The sequence below is a fragment of the Schistocerca piceifrons genome, chromosome 8 (assembly GCF_021461385.2).
Source record: "Schistocerca piceifrons isolate TAMUIC-IGC-003096 chromosome 8, iqSchPice1.1, whole genome shotgun sequence".
NCBI lineage: Eukaryota > Metazoa > Arthropoda > Insecta > Orthoptera > Acrididae > Schistocerca > Schistocerca piceifrons.
The window spans coordinates 20,060,893-20,085,918 of NC_060145.1; the positions used below are offsets into that span (position 1 = coordinate 20,060,893).

At 39.1% G+C, this 25,026-nt stretch overlaps 1 protein-coding gene across 1 annotated transcript in view; it reads left to right on the top strand.

Annotated features, from left to right (window-relative positions):
- LOC124711514 (midasin-like) overlaps nucleotides 1-25,026 on the top strand; it is a 155,758-nt gene that overhangs the window by 84,308 nt on the left and 46,424 nt on the right. Inside the window, exons 12-17 of the mRNA XM_047241629.1 lie at nucleotides 3,697-3,829; nucleotides 4,130-4,278; nucleotides 10,446-10,618; nucleotides 14,032-14,184; nucleotides 14,323-14,465; nucleotides 18,066-18,268. Coding sequence (XP_047097585.1) covers nucleotides 3,697-3,829; nucleotides 4,130-4,278; nucleotides 10,446-10,618; nucleotides 14,032-14,184; nucleotides 14,323-14,465; nucleotides 18,066-18,268 — 954 coding nt within the window. The remainder of the gene's footprint in view (nucleotides 1-3,696; nucleotides 3,830-4,129; nucleotides 4,279-10,445; nucleotides 10,619-14,031; nucleotides 14,185-14,322; nucleotides 14,466-18,065; nucleotides 18,269-25,026) is intronic.

The window sequence follows — 25,026 nt, forward strand, 5'->3', positions numbered from 1 at the left end:
CTTGCTGTTGATCTCTCAATCACGAATCATAGGCAATGTAGATAATGCATCTGCATTTGAATGTTTTTATAATGGGTATTAATAAAGGGAATAATGAAAATTTGGCAAGTATAAGACCCAGTTCTAAAGTGGTAGTGCCGTTCAGTCGGGCACTTTGGTTATGGCTCGAATTGGGAAAGAAAATACTTGTGAGTAGTAGTAAGGTGAAAGATGTTGCTGTATACAACGATTTTAGATTTATGTACATCAAAAATAATGGTCAGAGTTTCCTTTAAATTTGAGAATATTGCTCTTATATTGGTGACATTGTTTTAATGAAAAAACCAAAAACCTCTCAGACCCATTTGGAAATTTATGGGATAAGACTGCCAGTTGCTAGGACCAGGACACAACTAGTCTTTATTGGTTTTGAGTTTTTGAAAAAAGTTTTGTCGAGCCTGAAACCACTCAAATGTTGTGCCTTCTTGAGTTAAGGTCCTCATAGTGTGAGAGATATTGGCTGCTCAAGGTATAAATCACATGTTATTTACTGAGGGACTTGCAAATGTTTCAACGTTGTTGGGAGCAGGCAATTGCTCAGTTTCAGAATGAGTTTTCACTCTGCAGCAGATTGTGTCCTGATTTGAAACTTTCTGGTAGATTAAAACTATGTGACAGACTGGGACTCGGACCTGAAACATTTTGTGGGCAAGAGTTCTGTTGACTGAAGTATTTAAGCAGTACTCACAATCTACCTTCACAGCTTCACTTCCTTGCAAAAGACAAAGGCCTCAGGTTCGAGTCTTGATCTAACACACAGTTTTAATCTACCAGAAAGTTTCAAATTTGCACACATTCTGTTGCAGAGTGAAAATTCATTTTGGAAACAATCCCTCGGGGAGTGGCAATCCATGTCTCCTAAATATCATTTCTTCCAGGAGGGCAAGTCATGCAAAGTACACAGGAGAACTTCTGTGAAATTGGGAAGGTAGAAGAAGAGGATCTGGTGGTACTAAAGCTGTGGGGGCAGATAGCTCAGTAGAGCACTTGTTCCACTAAAGCCAGAGATCCCAGGTTTGAGTTTCAGTTCATCAGAAAATTTTAGTTTGCTGGGAAATTCCAGTTTTTCAAGTGCTCTGAGATTCTCGTAATTTGGATTGAGACCTTCCTTTCTTTTGATGTGCCTTACATATGTCACAATAGGTTGGAAGGGGTGAGGGAGAACATTTGGAATTGCTACATTTAAGACTTTGCTGTGAAAACTGCTCAGACAATAGTTATATACTATGCAGATGTTCATCATTTGTTTTATCTGTGATGATATTGTCATCAAGGTAATTAACATATTGTGGAATAGGTTTCATAAGTTGTTCCAGACATCTTTGGACTGTTGCTGGGGCACCTGAATTGTAACCTGTTGTATTGATGCACCCTGAAACGAGTGTTGATGACAGTAAGTAATTTTTTGGGGCTCTTGGTCTGAAGGGGGAGGGCAAAAATAAGTGTTGGACCGATCTGTCATGGAAAAGCATTGCTGAATTCAAAGCTGCATGAACAATTCATCAGTTCTTGGTTTAGGATATGGGTCTAATTCTACTTACGCATTCACTGTTCCTGGGGGCTGTGGCTAAGCCATATCTCCGCAGTATCCTTTCTTTCAGGAGTGCTAGTTCTGCAAGGTTCGCAGGAGAGCTTCTGTGAAGTTTGGAAGGTAGGAGACGAGATACTCGCAGAAGTAAAGCTGTGAGTACCGGGCGTGAGTCGTGCTTCGGTAGCTCAGATGGTAGAGCACTTGCCCGCGAAAGGCAAAGGTCCCGAGTTCGAGTCTCGGTCGGGCACACAGTTTTAATCTGCGAGGAAGTTTCACTTTGCTTACAGTTTGAGGATGAGTGTCAGATAATATAATATAGATTCTATTCAATGAGAATATTAACGGATCTAATAATGGGTATAGTTCCTGCACAAAATGGTATAAATACAGATTTGTTGTCAGCAAAATTGTACAGCGCTGCTGTGAGTCTGCGACTTGACTTGCCAGGAAATGCGGTATCTGTTGTCTTTAGTAGATGTCCCATTCCTCCTTGGCCTCATCAGACAATGGAATGCCAGGATGGCTGTAGTTGATGCCACTGCCGAGCTTCCTGCAGTAGATTTCAGGAAGTGCAGTACTGATGTTATCTTCTGCTGTTGTTCCGGTAACTGTTGAATGACTGAACAAAAGGTCACTCGGTGAAGTTAGAACTGTACATTGTGACATTGCCCTACACACCACCTATGCATTGCTTGAAATACATGAGTGGTCATCTAATCTTACAAGCCAGTTTTCATCATTTATGTTGGTAGCACACAATACGCATTTCCTCGTGATGCTCTGTTTAAATAAATGCTGTATCAAAATCCTGTAAATGGATAAGTTTACCATAGGATAAGGCAGGCAAGTTATGAGAAGAAAAAAATGTCCACAATCCAGTTCCAAGCAAGATTCCGGTAGCAGCAGACACGGGTGAAGTGTGAAAACAAATCTAACACAGTCTGAGGAATCACACATTTCACCTCATAAGGCACACAGAGATAGCTGAAGAATGTTGACACTGGCAACCACGAGAGTGGCTTAAGGCAAGCTATTGCCAGCATTTCACAGGCCTGCAAGGCGGCCTCGGACCTCTTGCCAGACAGTTTGCAGCATCTCTGTCAGACAATGTGCAGCATTCCCACCAAACGTTGTAGCAGTTATACGAAATGATGATGCATTTTCCATATCGCATTTGGCGGGGCTATTAAACTCAGTTTCTTTCCTGTTGTAGCAGGCAGCTTGTTAAAGATATTTGCACCAGAATACAAAATGTTGAAATTAAAATATAGAGGCAAATTATATACTGAAATTTTTGTATAATGTACTGTATTTGTAAATCATAACCTGTCAGAAGTTGTTAGCTGCAAACATCTTTACAGAGTAAAACCATTTTCAAAGGAGTGGAAGGTAACAGTTAAATGATAGTTCACGTTTCAAAAGGAAAATCATCTCAAGAACTGTAAAAATATGAGACAGAATTTGTGGCTGTTTGTTACCTTCAGGGTATATGTCAGTACTGCTGATAGATGGATTGAGGATGGTTCAAAAAGGAAGGGCAGGTCACTGAAACTCCAGGTTATGATGGACCCAAGGGAAGACAAAGATAAAAAGGGTAAGGGGAGGAGGGGAGATAGTTCATGATAAATATTAATACAGCCTAAAGATTTAGTTGATGGCTGCACTTCTTTTAATGTGTTATGTTGATTTATTCTATGTGACTGAATACTATCATTCATTATGAAAACTACAACACAATGAATTAATGCCTAAATGAATATTGTACAGTATAGATGAATTATTGAGCAGTAAATAAGCACATAAATGAGGTGGTGCTTTCTGTAATGCAGATTTCTAGTTTACATGATTTCTCAGAGGATACACAAATGTTAAATATAATAATGTACTATTGCTTTCCTAACATCTCCTGCTATGACAGTCTTCCTACTCACTGTTTGAAAGCTTAATGATAATGTAAGTTTAATAGTTATTTGTAAATTTACCATTGTTTGCAAAACATTCTTCTTTTTCCATTTTTGTGCATTATCTTAGTTAATGGCTGAGTTCTGTAGTACAAGGGTAAAAAATCTGTAATGCTGACAATTTAATTTTCCAGTGGATATAATGTTGCTGTTTGTCTTTCCTAGGACAGTCCACAGAAGTTATTTGAATGGGTAGATGGCCCCCTCATTAAGGCAATGGAAGAAGGTTCATGGTTTCTCTGTGATGAAATATCACTTGCTGATGACAGCGTGTTGGAGAGATTGAACTCATTACTAGGTTTGTTGATTCATTTGAAGTCCTTTCTTACACATCTGTCATTTATCAAAGCATTTTACTCTGTACATATGAAAACTGCTTTGAAATTGCCAGTAACTCTCTGTTATACTATAAATCTAGCAGTAATAGGCTGAGATCATTCATTGATTATGAATGAGCCAATTCCATTTCTATGATTCTTGAGTACAGTCTTAATAATTGTCACAAGGCGATTTTTTAAGCAAATAGTGCAAATATTTATCGAGATAGTATAAAGCTTATGTAGTCCATCATTTGACCTGGTGTTTTTTCTTGTTTCAGAGCCAGAGCGAAAACTCCTGCTCTCTGAAAAAGGTAGCACAGGATCAGTTTCTGATGGTGCATGTGACAGCTCTTGTATTGTTACAGCTGCTCCATCCTTTAAATTTGTTGGGACAATGAATCCTGGTGGTGACTATGGAAAGAAAGAGGTATGCTTCTAACAAAAACTGATGGAGCATAACAACAGTGGTATAGATAGTAATGGTGGTAGCATAATTTGCTTGGAACATATGGAAAAATGAGTGTTCAGTAATAGAAAATAAACAAAAATGTCAGCATTGGGTTTTATACCTCATTGCCAGTACAGTGTTACCACAAGTCTGTATTGTCCATGAAAGAGGAGGCCAATCCAATGCCAAAGTGGATTCTTTCAACTAAAATAACAAAATTAAGAGAAGTGGGAATAAATATTATTAATTTATAGTAGTATTGCAAATATTGTAGTGGATGACTGCAAACTGAGATAGTAGTCTTTGCCCCAGATAGCTGATGATAAAGGAATCAATGTAAAGGTTGAAAAGGAAATAAGATATCTTGAATAGCTAGGTAATTATAAAATTAAATGTTTTACTGGATCTGACAGCCATCAGTTCCGCTGTTTGCAATCAGAATTTGGGAGGACAGAATTTGAAAGACATCAGCTGTTTTTCAGAACAGGCAATTCCCTATCAGTGAAGGACAGTAAGTGTGTGGAAGTGAGCTAGTTAAGAAAAAAAGAAGAAATGGTGGTGTTAGTAGGGAAAACCTGCTTAACATTCACATACAGAATATTTACAAATTTACATTTTTTCATATTATACTATTCTAGTTTGCTTGCAGCTCCAAATGCTCAATCATTTTCTTCTGGGTGAGCACCACAGCCTCATTAAATTTGAGGAAGGACATCATTCCAACAGGCTGTATTTTAAAGTCATACTTTATTCAACACTTTTATTGCAGGCATAGCTCACTTTCTGTTCTTAACCCCCCCCACTTGTGGGGCTGCCTGCATTGCCACCTGCGCCGCCCCCCGCCAGTCAGCCTGCATGCTATTTGCTCGTTTCTTTTGTCAGTTGACTCAACTAAATCGAGTTATGAATTGTACTTTCCTATGTAGCATGCACGTCCAAGTCATCGAATTTTATACTTTTCTGTCTGGCACATACATAGCTACCACATACCTACAAGAAAAGTCGTGGCCATTCTAGTGATCTCGAAAAGGTTGTTCTGTCTGGCATTTGTTCAAGAAAAGTGGAAAATATTCTACTGTTTTCTTGTACAGAGAACCTTCGATACGTAGCGTTATAAATACGTACTATTCGCCAAGTAGGAAGCTAGTTTACATTCAGAAGCAGAAATATTAAGAGAAGAATGACTATGTAAGAAGTCCTAGTTATAGCAAGTGCAGGTCTGAAGATTAGTCAAGAGTGAGAGTGATCAGTTGATTGTGAAGTATTAATAACAGAAATTCGTAGTAATTTCTCAGAAAAATATTGTTGCAATATTCGTAACAATATTTTTACTAATAATGTGACAATAGTTTCCCCATACCCAACTTTTAATATGTGTTAGGTATGGGAAACTGTTGTTGTGTGTATCTCCGTAATAGTGACTTTCGAGAAGATTCCTAAAGACACATTGTTAGTATGTAGGCCCTCTATCGAATGCACTAGAAAGGAAAGGAATTGACAGTAAGAGTTCCATACACATAAATTGCTGGATGACGTCATCATTGGAAACTCACCCTTATATTATACGTCATAAGATACACATTGGCTTGTTGCTTTCACAGAAGGTATTTTTTCACACTCCATAAAAGTCTGGAAGCGAACATTCTGGCAGCGAGAAACAACCGAGCCACATGTATAAGAGAAGCAGAGTTGCTGCCAGGTAGTCAGTGTGAAAGCTACAATTGTCGCGATAACTTGGAAGTGATAAAAAGTGAACATCTGTGATTATTGGCTATTACCATGGACTTTGGTCAGTGTTGTGTTTAGTGATATTAGAAATATGCGAAGTGTGACCGTGTGCGTTTTAGTGCTAAGTGTACTAATGTTTCATTTTTCAGTGTGAATAAAGTGTATATTCGAAAATAATTGGCATCTAATTAACCTATGTCATAACAGTATAATAAAATGGATCATTATGTAATAAGAAAAAGAAAAATAGAAACATCTGAAGATTCTGGTCACCATTCAGCCGCAAAACCAGCGCCAGATGTACAGACAGAGTGCAGCACTTCGTCGAAACTTCCACAACAAAGATTATCGACTGATTCCTTTAATCCCATGGATATTGGCGATTATTTGGATATATTAGTGTCAGGAAATATTAGTGATGCTATAAAACACAAGCTTTTCAGAGCTCCAAGGAAATCTGAAATAGGTTATACCTTTCCTACTTCCGAGCACAACAAGGGAGGATGGGTTGAATGCAGAAAAGTGCACGATGATCGCTTTGAACAGTATCCATGGCTGGTGTTCTCAAAAGTTAAAAAGGGACTTCTTTGCATTAACTGTTCAATTTTTGTGAATAATAAAGTGGTTGGAGGAAAGAAATCCATTATCGCCAAGAAGCTTGTGACTGAACCACTAACAAAGTTTGCCAAACTTACTGGTAAAGATGGTGACCTTGAGACCCACTCCCAGCTCAAGTACCACGTTGAAGCGTCAACAGATGGTGACACAAGACGACCGCGAACTTGAGGTCGTAAATCAATTGTCAAGACAGAGAATGGAAAGCATTAGGGAAAACAGAGACTGTCTTGTACCTATAATATAAACAGTCATATTTCATGGAAAGCAAAATATTCCTCTGTGGGGGCATAGAGATGATGGAGTCTATTAGAAAATGAAAATGATCGTGAAAGTATAGTGAGTAACGAGGGAAACTTCAGAGCTCTTCTAAGATTTAGAATTGACTCTGGAGACTTGCCACTAAAACATCACCTTGAGATCACTAAAGCGAACTTACTTAAGTAAAACAATGTGTAATGAACTTATTTCATGCTGTTAAACAGTCATGTTATTGAGGATACTGGAGGAAGTCGAAGATTCTCGTTATTACAACATAATTTTTGATGAGACTGTGGACATAGCGCACATCACCCAACTGAGTTTAGCTGCAACATATGTTGATGGTGACGGCAAATTACATGCAAGATTTTTGGGTTTCATTGACATCTATAAAGACAATGATTGTAGTGGAAACATTGATGATGAACCTCAAGAGCGTCAAGATGAAGAGTGTAGCGTTACTGGTGAAGTATTAGGTACTATGATTCTAAGGAGAAAGGAAAGCCTTTCGGTGTCACTGGAGAACTGTGTGGGTGTAGGCAGTGATTGTTGCTCAGTTAATATGTCAGAATTGAAAGGAGCTGTGGCTTACAATAAAAAAGAAAACTATCAACATGCAAGTAGCACAGTGTCGAAGTCATCAGCTCAACCTCGCTGTCTCTCGCAGTTGCAAAGTTGCAAGTGTGAGAAACTCACTTGGTATTATCGAAGAAGTATCATTCTTTACAGCATCTAGCCAGTTGTGTGCGACACTGAAGAGTCACCTAAAACCCTCGCTGCAGTCACATTGTCAAACGAGACTTGTTGAGCGACATGATGCTGTTATTCAGTTTGCAGCTGATCTCGGAACAGTTTGCAAAGTTCTTAAAAAATACAGTGGTGGAGGGATAGAACAACGGCTGCCAAAGCCAATATTCTCCTTCGAGCTCTCTCTAATTGTGAGTTTATCATCACTCTGTTTACACTGAGCGACATTAAGAGCATAACATATCCACTCAGCAAGATCTTACAAGACCCTAGTTTGGACGTCGCGATGGCAAAAGCAAAATTAGATTTGACACTTGAGGTGTACGATAACATGAGAGCTAATGCTGATAGCCACTTTGCTTGTATTGTTGAGGAGGAAAAGGCAGTCATGGATGATTTAGACGTGGAGATGAGTTTGTTATGGAGATGAGTGTTCCTCGTCTTACAGACGAGATAGACAAAGAGACAGGGAAAACTGCGATCATAATGATGATGCTATGACATATTGGAAAAGAACTGTTTTTATTCCCACATTGGACCATGTTACGACTGACGAGAGAACATTTTGCTGCAGAAAATATTTATCATTTTAACATACTTGTGCCCTGAGAACAACTGAAACCTGACAGTTATAAATTGAATCAGTGCTTAACTGAATTACTGTTCTTTGAATAAGAATCACTCTTTGTGATTAAAAAGAGACTAATTGGAGAGATTCTTCAATACAAGCAAACGAGCATAAACACCCTTAATGGTCATGGTTCTATTATGCAATCATTGTCTGTTTGTCCTAAATCTGACTCTCCTACTTTGCACACTCTGTACAAAATATTTGCTTGTCTACATGCATCTATTGCTACAGTAGAGAGAAATTTTTCAACATTGCTGCATACAAAGACATGGCTGAGGTTGACAATGGAGGAGGATTGACTTAATGGGTTAACTCTGTTGAGCAGTCACCCTGACATTGATTGTTCTGTTGACGACGTAATTAACAAATTTTCCAGGAAGAATAGGCGCATAGAATTCATCATTTAAGGAGGACAACCTCAATTGTAACTTTTTTACATCATAAAATGGCATTGTCTTGTGTGTGTCATAAGATGGCATGTTCTTGTGTGTGTGTGTGTGTGTGTGTGTGTGTGTGTGTGTGTGTGTAATCAGTTTAAATAAAACTTTCTTAAACTTTGTGTGACTTGATTATTTTTTATTGTGTAAAAGTAAAGGTAGCTCACGATATCTTTAGCAACACCTCCGTGAGGTTTTTCTGCATCCACCGCTGGTCTGGTAGAATGATGTCTTTCCTTAAATAAAGTGCTGTTTCTAATGTTTCATACTTACAATGTTTTGCTTCTGACTTCTTGCTAGTCTACTTGGAGTTGTTCCAAATTTCCAAATGAGGCACAGTTCTCCCATTTATGTTGTTAGTTTCCTTTCATCTCCTCTCCTCTCTGTAATTATTGTGTAACTAAGCATTAACCCTCTATGTACAAGCTCAACAAATTGCTATATCTGCATAGTGAGAAACAGTGTAGGAAGCTGTGCTGCACTGTGAGAATTTGTTCAATTACTTGAACATGTGCATCTTGGGAATTCTGTGTAGCGTGGATGCTTGTTCTCAACTACGGATATTTATTATTACTGCTCTTGAAACATGTAAATTATCAACTTTAAGTAAATATTGCATGATAGAGATAATATTTAACTATATCTGGATACAAAAATGATTACGTGGTAGACATTACTTCAGAATTTGTGAGTGGATTTTTTAAATGTTACAAATCTGTGAACTTAGGCATTTGCAAGCCAAACTATTTTTGTTTCTGATAATGGCTCTTACAGTACTTAACAGAAGGGGAGGAGCAGCATTGTCACTCGTGAGGCTGATGAGGAGAGTGGCTGTTGTTGTGTGAATACCTGACCTAGTGAGGTGAGCCAGTTGGGTAAGAATGCCAAAGAAAGGTGTGAGGTTAATGGTGTATCAGTTACTCTTCTCTGCAATTAGTTTATGGGAGGAGTGGATCTTTCAGATTCACTGATTTCATTCTACAAAATTGACATCAGACTGAAGAAGTGCTACCATTGGCTATTTTTTCACTTACTCGATATGACGGTAGTAAATGCGTGGCTAATGTGCGTGAGAGGCCGTGACCCTCTCGGTGTACCCGAGAAAAAGCAGAAGCCACTTCGTCACTTCAGAGCTGAAATAACTGATGCCCTGTGTAAAACCAACGTGGTCATAAGTAGGAGAAACAGGTGAAGAGCTTCTTGAAGTGTAGCTACTGAATATGCAAAGAAGAAGAAAATAGGGCATGCATCAAAGCCATTTTCCCAAAAGGTTGTTCACAAAGACAATGTTGGACATTGGTCAATTGTGTCCGAGAAGAGAGGTTCATCCTAGACACCAAACTTCCTTTGAAGTCCGTCAGCTATCTTCCAGAAGTGTAACATTAATTTGCGCATTGAGAAAAAAAAGAACTGTCTTCTGGGCTTTCGTTAGGAATAAAAAGTAAAAGACTAGTCAAAATTTGAAATTCTTAAATATTTTCAAATGTTGGGCAAAAAAAATGTAGTTATCGACAAGCCGACACTTACCTGTATCCTTAAAAGTCTAACAAAAGTATGTAACACTACAAAATTATTATATGAGGTCATCTTAATGTATTTTTTATCAATATATGTTTATTGTCACCCTTAAGTAGCACAGATATAGCATTTAGAATTCTTTTTCTTTATTGCTTTGTAATTCTGTCTTTGGAGGGTTAATGATTAATGATCAATGGCTTCTGTTCCAGCTTTCTCCAGCTTTACGCAATCGATTAACGGAGATATGGTGTGAGTCACACTCAAAGCGGGAAGATTTAGAACAAATTCTAAAAGTTAATCAGAAGGGTGGCTTGCAGTTAGATGTCTCTGTTCTTGTTATGGATTTTCTCGATTGGTTTACCAGTACAAAAATTGGCTCAAAGTAAGTGGTTTTTATTGCTCTACCATTGGATACTCCTTTTTAATTGTTAGGTACTTCTTTGTCTCATAAATTTACAATATTTATGCTGTGGATTTGAGTGCAGTTGTATTGCTCTGCTGTATAATAAGTTGTAATTGTCAACAAGGCATGATTCTGGATGTGCTGTTGTCGTACTAAATAAACAAAAGTAACTTATTGTCATTTCCTTATGTGAAATATGAGAACAATAGTTTTCACATATTTGTATAAAATTTTTTATCAGTTTTACTTGCTGATTTTGGATGTCATGACGCATCTGCCAATTAAACGGGCAGTACAAAAACATCTACATCTGTGCATACACTCCAGAATCCGCTGTGTAGTTTGTGAGAGGGGGTTAATCCATACTAATACCAGTGATTTTTATCCTATACGATTCACGTAGTGAGTCTCTGCACGCACCTTGATCTCTGTTGTATGATCTCATGATCGATACATAATGTGTATAGTGGTGACAACCTAATTATTACATGAGTGCTTGTTCTGTGAATCTGCTCAGCAGAACTACAGCCTGGCCACCTGGGGATGGCATATCTGCAGTGACAAAAACTACTTTGCCCAGTGTGTCATGAACCAGCCCTGCTGCAGCCATTGCACAGCTTTTGATATACGTGTCACCACCAACCAGGGTGAACGGTCATTGCCCAAGTGTGGCCAAGAGCCTCCTCTCAGTCCATGTCTCCCCATGCTCATTGTATGGTGCTGTCTGCCAGTGGATCCACCAGTTTTTTCACCTTCTCTCCTCAATTCTGACCTCCCTCCCCCCCCCCCCCCCCTGCCCCCCCCCCACCCCCCCACCCGTGCCCTACACACTGCCTGGCATCCTTGTGCTGCCACCATCTAGTCACTGCATGGTCTGCCAGGTGCCAGGAGGGAGCGCTCACTTCCTGCCCCCACCCATGCCCTGCTATCCCTCCCCATTCCCTGCCCCACTCCGGCTTGCTGCTTGCATTTGATGCAGTTGCATTGTGGCTGAATATAGTCATCATGTGTGTAAGGCTTAGCTGAAAGCTCGATGTATGACTGTCTTCTCGTTGTGCCTGTCTGCAGCTTAACGTGCCATCTTTACGAAGAGTAGCAGTCTATCCTTTTCATAATGTTGTCGGTATTTGAACCTGGACGTTCCCTCATTTAATACTGTCTTTTGTACGGGCTTCCCTTTCACTATTTCTCTCACCACCTCATTTCGTACTTTATCCATTCTAGTTAGACATCTCTTGTTTCTATGAAATTTCATCTTGTGAACCTTTACCCTGCTGACCGGCCTTTTCTTCATGACTTAAGTCCCCGACGTGTACGTCAGTAAAAATTACTCCCTCTAGTCTGTAGTCACATTTTATTATGTCTAATTGCTACTGGTTTAAATACCGTTAGGCCGTCCTGTGATCATGGAATTACTACACAGAGTTGAAATATAGTGTAATAAACATTTTCTAAAGATCTTTCTCTGTGATAGCTATTGTAGGTATATTTAAATGTTTCTTAAAGAAAGTATTAACTATGTGCTTTAAGTTGGTTGTAGGGTGGCCTGTTGGTACAATAATCGTTAGACAAATTAAAAGAGTGACCACACACTAAAGCAAATGAGTTTTTCTTTTTTTTATGACGTTTAGGCAGGAATATGTATGCGGCATAAGCGAGTGCTAGAGCACAATATGCTCAGTGTAACACTTGTTTGCTGTCTGGTGGGGCATCTATGCTGCAGACCAGGCTTCATACACTCTGCAAGAAACCATGAGGCTGCCTCCCTGTCTTGCTTATCTCCTTATCATTCCTCCTCGCTCTCCATGTGCTCGATACTTCCCACTTTCATGTAATTGCTTTATAATACTTACACCCATTGCTCTCCTCATCCTGTTCCTTGTTGTCACTATCACTTTACCAAAATAAAAATATTGCTTATGTCATCGCCACCTCTGTGCCATGATGAGAAATTTTATCCACTGACATCTGAACTATATAAGTAATTTTAAACAGAAAATTCACAGAGACATAGGTTTCTCTGTGCACTATTTTCGAAGACTGTCTTGCCGGCATTTCATCCTGTGCGACTAAATTCTATTGCCACTCACTGATTCGTTGAATGGGAAGGAAGAGGGGTGAAGCAAAAGGACTGGAGAGCTTTAGGAAAAGAGGTAGATTATGGAAAAGTTACCCAGAACTGCGGGTCATGGGACACTTACTGGACAGGACGAGAAGTAAAGACTGGTTGTTGGGGACTGCCAACAATCAGTCTTTCCTTATCATCCTGTCAGGTAAGTGTCCCATGACCTGCAGTTCTGGGTTACTTTTCTGAAATCTACCTCTTTTCTTAGATCTCTCCAGTCCTTTTGCTTCACCCCTGTTCCTTCCCCTCCAACCCCCCTGCCGGAAGAAGGTGCCACTGGCTCCGTAAGCTTACATAATTATAACTTTTTATGTGCGTGTACTGCTGCTGCTTGGTGAGTAGATTTTTTTATCTATCCAATTACATTATACTGTCAAAAATTGATTGTTTTCATTGTTAAATTATGTTGCTGTTTCATTCTATGCTTTAATTGCTTTGCTAATTGTATCAAAGTAATCTTTGACTGGTGGAGTTTGCACTGAAGATGCATTCAGATAATTGTGCAAGATCACATAGAAAATTCAAATAGTGTATTTCATTGTTGGATGTTGATATTAGTGGGTTGTATTAGTGTTACATAATTAAATAGCTGTTTTTCAGTTACTATCAAAGTATCTTCTTGTATTCAAAAGTTATTGAGGCCATTGGAAGTGGAGGTATAGTTCAGATGATGGAGAATGGTACAAGGAATCTGTTAAGAAAGTTTCACTGAATTCACCTAATTTAATCTAAGAGCAGCACAGAAGTTGTGAATCTGGACAGTCAGAGAGGGCTTTGAACCCTGTTCTGTCCAGATTCAGTCGGTACTGTAACCAATGCACTGCATTGCTCAATTTTAAGTCTACAAAAATAATTCTTAGGTTGAACAACATAGTTATCACTCTCGCCCAATTCAGCTTTGCATGAGTTTTTGTGATAAAACTAACTGTGGTTAGGTTAGCAAAGCACCAGGCATACTCTCGCTCCAAATCTGTCAGTGTGTTTTATGGTCCATTAATTGTTTTTGTTCATTGTAAACAGCATATACGAGGAATATGATGATGATTTCATAAATTTATCACCTACCTGACATCCTTTCACTGAATAAAAAATAAGCATTTTATTTGCAGGTAAAAAATAATGGATATTTTGAAGTCAGGTGATGCAGTTCACCACATTTTGCTGATAATTAAGTTTTGCTACACCAGAGTAACCAGATTTTATGTTACTTTTGTAACAGTTAATATGATTTACGTAATGCAGCATAACTTTGGTGACATTTTTACAGGTTTCGTGTAAATGTCCGTGACCTCATCACATGGGTAAACTTTTACAATGTATGCACATCACTGAAAGGGATGTCTCCTGCACTTGCTTATGTACATGGCGCTTTCCTGACGTTTCTTGATAGCTTTGGTTCAGGGATCACTTCCAACGAAAGGTCAGTATTCTCTCTCTCTCTCTCTCTCTCTCTCTCTCTCTCTCTCTCTCTCTCTCTCTCTGTGTGTGTGTGTGTGTGTGTGTGTGTGTGTGTGTGTACAATATAGAAATTTTTTTTATTAAACCCCTTATTTTTCAGTGAAGAAAATTTGAACATTTTGAAATCAGCTGCTGTGCAATTCTTGGCAAAACAAGTGAATATCTCAGAAGAAAGCTTTGAGCAGCCTGCTAACATTATTCGGGGCAAAAATTTATGCATTCGTCCATTCTCCATTGAGACAGGTTAGTATATATAAATATAGTATTTTTATAATTATGCTTGTGAATTCCAGTTTAAGTTGTTGCCTGGTTTTGATGGGTTTTAGCATTTAATCTTTTATATTTTTCATTTCGTGATTGGAACATATTGAGATCCATAACTGCTTTTGCAAGTTTTGCTAAAATATGGTTTGATATAACTGGAAGTGATCAGTGAAGTAAAATATTTATATCATGCATAGAAAGAATCTTTTGTGTAAGCACTAGTTCCAGATGGAAACAAAGAAAAATGTAAAGTTGCTAACTTTTAGAATCAGGAGACCATTCTTCTGACAGAAGTTAGAAAAGGGTGGTTGAAAAAAGTGGATAAGCCTTAAAGATTTTGAAAGTCACCCAGGACGCCAGGTCAGTAGACTTGCCACATTGGAATCTCTATCTTAAACTCTCCTTTTTTGTGAGGAGGAGGAGGAGGAAGAGAAGTGTTTGACCCAAGACCTAGTAATTTTCCAATGGCTTCCACTCAGTAAACACATTTAGTTAACTGGTATTATTGCTGTAATAGTGTCATTGTTAATAATAATAGTAATGAGGTAGTGTACTTCTTAACACTCATAATCAAATGATTTTAAGTAATGTAAATTATGTAACAAATAATTGTTTGTGGATGTAAGTTGCTGCTACTGTTCAGAGATGTATGGTATAGGTGGCAGAGATGTAAACATCATGTTATAAAGTACAGTATAATGATATAAACTTCTGTAGTCACTTGAGGTTTACATGCAGCCAAAACATTCTATACAGATTTGTTTGATGACTCTTAACATTGTTTTTATTTCTGTAAGGAGTTAGAGATGTTTACTTGACTAATGGGAGTAATGAATGCTACAAATATGTTAAACAACTTAAGGCTGAATGTAAAATATAACATCTGTTCAAAACTGCCAAAATATTTCAACACATTAAAATTAAAATCCTAAAGATAATTGTTTCTACCCAAACAGCCTTTACAGTAATGATGGTGTTTGTTCTTGGAATTCATTGCGTCTTCAGTTGTGACATCCAAATGCAAGAAATTGCTGGATACTATTCACTTAAAAGGGAAGTCCCACTGTTGTTACTCATTTTCTACATTCATAAAAAAGAGGCTACTTGTAGGGAGTGGATGATTTTCGTATAAACTGCAATGCAACCCCCCCCCCCCCCCCCCAATTATATCTGCACAATGCACTGTTCTGTTTGCTCTGTTTCTGAGTTATACAAAAAAGAAAATAGGTATTAATTTGAATTTCATTTCTCATCTTTATGTCATCTACCAACCATAAAATAATTCCGCTCTAGTGGACTAAAAGACTTTTTTGGGGAACTGAACTGAGAATTTCAAGGAATACTGCACTTGTTTAGTGGTATGTCATAGAGCAGCATGTAACAATCAATGAGTCCTGGTTGGAAATTGTAATTGGTCAATTGACATGAAGTGTACCAAATATGGATTTCTTGCAAAAATAATTAAAACATTTGGTTTGAACACAGTTGTACAAGATAATGAACCAGTCTTTGCTGTGCGGCATAGATGTGTTTGCCAAACAGAAGCAATTGGAAGCACTAAGTATGATGCAAAGTTGCCAGCTTTTGGAACAAGACACTCCTCCCCATCCTCCTCACAAAAAAGATGACTGAGTAACATGAGGAATTGATTAAGACAATTTGCCTTGCTTATATATAAGTAGGGGGGAGGAAGATTTAAACACCCAACTTCTTATTAGGGTTTGAACTTTTGAATTTTGTCATTAAATCACTTTATGTGAATGCTGAAGCGATTTCTACAGCAAAACAGCAGTTGTATCATTCTGCTACTTGTCTTGCTGATATTGTTTTTTTGTCTTCTCTACTCTCAACATTATTGGGATGTTGAATGTGTAACACTGCCTCACATATGTGTATGAAAGTTATAATCATACTAAAACTAAACTAAACTCCGCTCGAACGGGCTGTGAAGGCCTAACGGTACTGACCGGTTGCCATGTCATCCTTAGCCCACAGGCATCTCTGAATGCAGATACGAGGGGCATGTGTTCAGCACACCACTCTCCTGGCTCTTTTGTCAGTTTACAAGACCAGAACCGCTACTTCTCAATCAAGTAGCTTCTCACCGCTTGCCAACAGCACTCAGTAGACCAGATAGTCGACCATCCAAGTGCTAGCCCAGCCCGACAGCACTTAACTTCAGTGATCTGACTGGAAATGGCGTTACCACTGCGGTAGGGCTGTTGGCTGTAATTATATTACTCAGTGATATTTTATTCGACATATATGCCGCATGATATTAATATAGGGGAGTCATGGTAACAAGTCAAACACGTCCACAAGTGTTAGCATCTTGATAATTTTGAACTCCAAATTCTGCAGTATTTCAGTGTAGGAAGACTGGAGATAAGTGATCAACAAAGAATTCCTTTTGTAGATGAAACAGTAAAATTATATGTATGTGCAACTTTTGAAGATAAAACAAGGATAAGGTACTACTGTTGGTGTGTATGCTCAGCAGCTATTGTAACCTGGACTATTAACTGAGAATTATGATAATGTTTGACCGAGTATGTTTTGAACAATGTAGGAAACGATAGGCTGCTACTTAGTTAAGGCTGTGGCTGAATGCTCATATGTAAGTGTCTCTTAATTGTGCTTGTCTGCAACTTAACTTGTTCAATCTATCTTTTCCTACATTGTTTTATTTTGAGTATGTTTTTACCTGTGTATGAGACATAATGTGCACAAGATTATATTATTTAGGCTGTGAATTACATTAAATGATGATTGGATTATCACTGTAAGCAAAAACAGCAACTAGCCACAGTTAATTATTATATTTATCAAAAAAGAGTTATTACTGGTTTTGAACCAAGAGGTTTGTCGTATAATGGCTGTTCAAACTACTTTATGTTAAATAATTTATGTCAGTGAATTGTGTTTGCAAGGAATTGCCCTGCAGGTATGGTTCAGTTATTTACGTTTCCTGAATCATAATTGTGACCTCTCGCTGTGATATGGACTATCTAGTTTCTGGAGATAGTTCACTTTCTCAGTGTGACACACACACACACACACACACACACACACACACACACACACACACACAGAGAGAGAGAGAGAGAGAGAGAGAGAGAGAGAGAGAGAGAGAGAGAGAGAGAGAGTGTGTTTCAGAAATTGTTCTGTGGAGTAGTAAGAGTTGTCAAGCACAAGCTATTTCAGTTTGTGTTATAAGTTAATTTTGTCATCTTTTAAATTCTTTAAATTTCTCGGTAGGTGGTAAAAGACTTTCATGCTAAAGTGAAACAGTATACAATAAATAAGTAAAGAAACCATTGCACTCCCATGATCATCAAGTTATTATTACAACTGATTTCAAGCTGGACATACAGTAACTGACAAATGTATGTTCAGGTTCATGTGTCCAAACTTCCATTCAACACAATAAGAGTGCAACCAGTTGTGCGTGTCAGCTGTGTATATTTTATCTTTAGAACAACAATCTGGTGTCAAGTTATGTGGGACTGTTCATTGTGTAACTTTGCATATTTTGTTGATAGAAAGTAATGGTAATATTCATATCATTTCTGTCAACAGGTCCGTTGCGAAATCCTCTGAAAGGATTTACCTTTGATACGAAAACAACCCTATTAAATGCAGAGCGTGTGCTGCGAGGCCTGCAGTTGACCCGGCCTGTACTGTTGGAAGGCAGTCCAGGCGTTGGAAAGACAGCTTTAGTTGCTGCTCTGGCGTGTCTTGCCGGGCATCACCTTGTACGCATCAACATATCGGAGCAGACGGTGAGTAAACTGTCTTTACTGTTTTCCATCATCTTCCAAATGTATGTCTATTTGAAACTGTTTTTCTTGTTGTTATATACCTCTACTATTGTCCTGTAATGTCTCATGCTCCAGTCTAATACAGACTTTTTCCCTGCCTGCCTAAGGCCAGCTGTGTTCCTTTTTGAACAACTGGCTATTTTTGTGACTGATTCATCTCATCAACTTCCTGAAAGGCATTTGTTATGTAGATTGTACTGTCCTCGTACCTCCAAATGGCTTTCCAACAATTCGAATAAAATAAATAAAAAAGTCAAGTACAGTTAATTGTGGAGTTGTTAGACTGTAATCAGGGGGTTGTTGGGGGGGGGGGGGGGGGGTTATGTAGTATCAAGAGCTGGTATACCACATAACATAGGAGCCAGCAGGATCAATCTGCTGGGTACACCCGTCGCATACATTTTAGGCCCTATGGAATTTGATTTTCATGTTAGTGGGTATATAGGGGTATCTCTTTTACCACAAATATTTTACCCCCCCCCCCCTCCTCCTTCTCTCTCTCTCTCTCTCTCTCTCTCTCCTCTCTCTCTCTCTCTCTCTCTCTCTCTGTGTGTGTGTGTGTGTGTGTGTGTGTGTGTGTGTGTGTGTGTGTGTGTGTGTGTAGGTGAGTGGGCACATGCTACTCCACTCAAGTAGTTGATATAGCATATATAGTGCTGGCCAGTAATGTTATTGCACCGGGAAGAGCACATGATTGGATTTGTAAGTGATTTGGGATATACAGGGTGCAACATTCAGAACAGAGGACCACCATCTCTGACACAGCCAGCAGTGACTGCGATACGGCTGGCCATCGAGTTGAACTGGGCTCAAATGACAAATACGGGTACGTCATTCAGTGCTGCTTCGAGCCTGTGCCGGAGTTAGTCAGTCATAGAGGACAGCATGTGGTGGCTGGTGGGTCTCTGAGCTGACTGTGGGCACATCTGGAGTGGGAAAGAGATCAGAAGAATGTGTTGGCCAGGGCATCAGTCCAATACCCAGCTGATCGATATAGGTCAGGACAGTGCAGGGAAAGTGTGATCTCTCATTCTCTTGCAAAGCTAGGATACGGCCACTGGCCTCGACATGCCATAATTGCTGTGCTCGCTATCCCCCATACCGTAACCCTAAATGCTTGGTCCAAATGATGGTGATAAATGCAGTCTTTCAATGTTCATTCTCCATCGATACATCTGTTCTGATGCTCTATGCAGACTCATCTGAGAAGACAATGTTGTGCCACTCCAGTGTCACCATTGGGCAGACGACTGTTGACGCGCATCTCCCTTCTGCTGCATCATGTGAAACTGCAGCTATGGTTGCTGTGCTGACAGTTTGTGGCATTGTAATCATCATCACACTGTATGTGTGGATAGTTGTCTTGCTGCAAAAAAACCCACGTTCTGTGACGTGGCTGTCCGACTCTGCACAGTCGAGCGTACAGTATGTTTGTCCCCTCGGGCACTAGTCATGTGGGGTCATTGAAGTCGTGCATGGCTCTGAGCATGGTCCTCTTGAACCCACCTATTCCTATTTTCATGACAGTCGTGGGATCCCAGCCAACATTAGCAGCCGTATCACAGAATTGCAAACCGCGTACTGGGAAGGCGACGAGCGTGCTGCTCTTGAATCTGACAAGTGATGGTAGACACTTATGCGAGACGTAACACTTCTCGCAAAAAACTAATGCACCAATATGATTTCTGAATGAGAAACCTGCAGTGTAATCTTTACCGTTTAAAAAAGCAGATAAAAATTCACTTGACACCTTCCCATCCCCAAGATTGACAAAGTTTTATGGAAGTTCAAAATTTAGTGTGAACTTCAATGCGAGATACTTTTAATAGTTTCTACGACAAAACTCTTTTCTCGAAAACTGACAGAAAACCCCAAGAGATGCTGGTCATACGTAAAGTACATCAGTGGGAAGACACAATCAATACCTTCATTGTGTGATAACAATGGTGATGTTACTGATGACAGTGCCGTGAAAGCACAGTTACTAAACACAGTTTTCCAAAATTCCTTCACCAAAGAAAATGAAGTAAATATCCCAGAATTCGAATAAAAAAAAAAGAAAAAGAAAGAAAGAAAAACAGCCAACATGAGTAACTTCCACTGATGAGGCAAAACGTTATGACCATTGCCCAACACAATACTGGATGCTACCTGGTGGCATTGCTGGCATGCGACACTGTAACAAAGGTATGTAAGCGGAGCTAGTGAAAATATGGGCTGCAAATGGGGAAATCCAAGGAGAAAAACAATTTTGACGAAGGCCAGATTATTATTATGCAGAGCCTTTGAATGAATATATCGAAAACCGCAAAGCTGGTAGAATTCTCACATGCTGCTGTCATGAGCATCTACAGAAAGAGGTAGAAGGACAGTGAAACTGCTACTAGGAGCTAAATGGTTGGACATCCACGACTCTTCCCCGACCGTGGGGTTCGGAGGCTTGTCTGCTCTGTAAAGTAGGATGGATTGTGATCTCTGGTACCCAGCCAAAAGAGCACACTGGTGGTGCATGCACAAGTTTTTCAGGGCACACTGTTCATCGTCCTTTGTAGAACGTGGAGCTCCGCAGCAGACCACCCAAACATGTTCACGTGTTGGTCCGACTACATTGTCAGTTACGAATGCAGTGGGTACGAGACCATCAGAAGTCGACCTTCAATCAGTGGAAACGTGTTAGCTCTTTGGGTGAATCACATTTTTGCTATACTAGGTAGCTGGTCATATCCACAAACTCTGTCATCGAGGTGAATGGCGGCTCGAAATGTGCAGCACACCACAAACGCAGGCTTGTGGGAGCAGTATTATGCTATGGGAGATATTCTCTTGTGCTTGCACAGGACGTATGGTAGTAACTGAAGACGTGCTGACAGCTGCAAATCACCTGCATTTCTTCATGCTTGATGTCTTCCCCAACGGTGAAGTCGTCTTTCAACGGTATAATTGTCCATGTGTCTGAGCCAGAACCATGCTAAGTGGTTTGATTAGCATTATAGTGGACTCACGTTGATGTCTGACATAAATCCTATGGAACCCATCTGGGTCACTATCAGGCACCATCACAGCGTACACAAATCGGTGGCCCGTTACTTATGCAAATTACATGCCTTGCACGTAGACATCTAATGCCACATACCTCCACACAAAGTGTCAGATGCCTGATAAGCAGAGTCAGTGATGTATCTCATTCCAAAGATGGACAAACAAGCAATTAAGCAGGTTGTCATAGTGTTTAGACTCATAAGTGTAAAAGTAGATATGCCTAGTGCAGTGAAGCAGCTTGAAACACTTAATTAAGGCAAGGCCTCTGGTCAAGTGTATACCAGTCAGGTTCCTTTCAGAGTATGCTGATATACTAGCTCCATACGTACCAATGAAACACAACCATTTGCTCGTCAAAAGATTTGTACCCAAAGACTGGAAAGTTGCACTAGTTGCACAAATATTCAAGAAAAGAAAGTGTAATCCACTGAATTACAGACCCATATCACTGACATCAATTTGCGGTAGGAGTTTGGAACATATACTGTACTCAAACATTATGAATCACTTCGAAGAAAACTATTTATTCACAAAGAGCCAACACGGATTCAGGAAATATCGTTCTTCTGAAACACAGCTATTTTTTTATTCTCACAAAGTAATGAGTACTATCAACAGATTGATTCCATATTTTTAGATTTCCGGTAGGCTTTTGACATTGTTCCTCACAAGCGACTTCTAATAAAATTTCATGCATGTGTAGTATCATCTTAGTTGTGTGACTGAATTCATGATTTCCTATCAGAGAGGTCACAGTTTGTAATAACTGACAGAAAGTCATCGAATAAAACAGAAGTAATATCTGGCGTTCCCCAAGAAAATGTTGTAGGCCATCTGCTGTCCTTGATCTACATGAACGATTTAGGAGACAATCTGAGCAGCCCTGTTAGATTGTTTACAGATGATTCTGTCAGCTACTATCTTGGAAAGTCATCAGATGATCAAAAAGAATTCCAAAGAGATTTAGACAAGATATCTGGATGGTGTAAGCCAGTGGCTGTAGGTAATGAAAAGTGTGAAGTCATCCACATGAGTACTAAAAGGAATCTGCTAAATTTTGGCTACACAATAAATCACTCAGATCTAAAGGTAGTAAACTTAACTAAATACCTAGTGATTACAATTGCGAATTACTTGAAATGGAACAACCATAGATAGTATTGTGGGGGAAGCAAACCAAAGACAGATTTATTGGCAGAACACTTGAAAAACGTAACAGTTCTACTAACGAGACTACTTTCACTACACTTTTTCACCCTCCTCCGGAGTATTGCTATGTGGAGTGGGATCTGCATCAGATTGGACTGATGGAGGACATTGAATAAGTTCAAAAAAGGGCAGCTCGTTTTGTATTATTGCAAAATAGGGGAGAGAATGCTGCAGATATGGTGCATGAATTGACATGGTGGTTATGAAAACAAAGGCAGTTTTCAACTGCAGCAATACCCTCTCATGATATTTCAATCTCCAATTTTCTTCTCAGAGTGTGAAAATATTTTTTTGGTACACACTTTGATAGGGGGAAACGGTCACTATAATGATATTAGAGAAATCAGAGCTCACACAGAAAGATTTAAGTGTTTATTTTTTTCTGTCTGCTGTTAAACAGTCGAATGGTAGAGAAGTTGCATGAAGGTTGTTCGATGAATCCTCTTACAGGCACTTAATTCTAAATGGCACAGTAATCATGTAGATGTAGATGCAAAACTATAGAACTAGATGGCATTTCTGCTACCTAATTTGTGCAGTTGTGTTGAAATGCTTACTATTTTCATATCCAAGCATTTAGTACACTTCATTCCAATCATTTTAGTGTTTCTTCTTTGGTATTAATAAACCACTTCAGCTGTGTTTAATCCTTTATTTTTAGATCACTACCGGTTTCTTGGCTCTAAGAGCCACATCTTCAAGTGAACATATAACTAGAACATTAGAGCTAAAAAGTTCGGAACTTTTACCCAACATTTGAATAAAGTATTTAGCTCTAATGTTGTAGTTATATAGTCACCTGAAAATGTGGATTTTGGTGCCATAAAACTGGTAGTGATCTAATGGTAAAGGAGTGAACAAAAGGAGAATAACATACTATAGTTATACACATATACAGCTGAAGCTGTTTATGTGAAATGTGTTTTATTCATCTCATGACGTCAGACTTTCAGAACCTGTCTGATGTGCAGGAGACACGTCAAGGTTACAGTTTGCTTATTTGAAATTTTGGCATACTTAACAATATTACTTGGTGAAGAATTTACTTATTTAAAATTTGTGAAACTTAACAATATTTACATCCACTATACCAATCATAAATTTTTATTCCATTTTTGGGATTTAAGTATCGCTTCATCCTTCATGAAATCTTCCACTGACAAGGGAACCTCCCCATCGCACCCCCCTCAGATTTAGTTATAACTTGGCACAGTGGATAGGCCTTGATAAACTGAACACAGATCAATTGAGAAAACAGGAAGAAGTTGTGTGGAACTGTGAAAAAATAAGCAAAATATACAAACTGAGTAGTCCATGGGCTACATAGGCAACATCAAGGAGAATGTGAGCTCAGCAGCGCCGTGGTCCCGTGGTAGCGTGTGCAGCTGCAGAAGAAGAGGTCCTAGGTTCAAGTCTTCCCACGAGTGAAAATTTTACTTTCTTTATTTTTGCATAGTTATTATCTGTCCGTTCGTTCATTGACGTCTCTGTTCACTGTAATAAGTTTAGTGTCTGTGTTTTGCGACCACATCGCAAAACCGTGCGATTAGTAGACGAAAGGACGTGCCCCTCCAATCGGAACCGAAAACATTTGATCGCAAGGTCATAGGTCAACCGATTCCCCCACAGGAAAACACATCTGATATATTCTATACGACACTGGTGACGGCATGTGCGTTGTCGACCCACCTAACTTGTACACTTGGCGAATGGGTAAAAAGATTCTTCTACCTTGCCCGATTTAGGTTTTCTTGTGGATGTGATAATCACTCCAAAAAAGGTGATGAAAACATAGGAGTTTGTCACATAAACTGAAAATAAGAAATTAAAGTTTTCACTCGATGGAAGATTTGAACCACAGACCTTTCGTTCTGCAGCTGCTCACGCTAACCACGGGACCACAGCGCTCCTGGCTCACCCTATCCTTGATGTTGCATATCTTCCCATGAACTACTCAGTTTGTATATTTTGCTTATTTTTTCACAGTTCCACACAACTTCTTCCTGTTTTCTCAATTGATCTATGTTCAGTTTTTCAAGGCCTATCCACTGTGCCAACTTATAACTAAATCTGAAGGGGGTGCGATGGGGAGGTTCCCTTGTGAGTAGTAACATCTTTCAACTAGAAAATCACATAACCCGCTTTTTAAAATATTTATCTCTATATTCATTATGTCACACCCTTTTATGTTATGAGTTTTCATGCTGGTACTGAGGAGTGTGAGCACACAATTATAAGCGATGTGATGGGAGCATAAAGTTTTCTTTGTGTCTTGTACTGCATGAGCGTTCCAAAAAAAATTTTTTTAAAAATATATCAGCTCTGCTGTGTAGGAAAAGAATCACCTAAGAGATGTATAAAGAGGGGACAGTTACTATTTTTAGGTCTTTAAATAATTGTTGACATAATGCCCTCGGCTGTGCGGCGTACATTTTATGAATGATTCTTTTTTGCAACTTTAAAATTCGTGT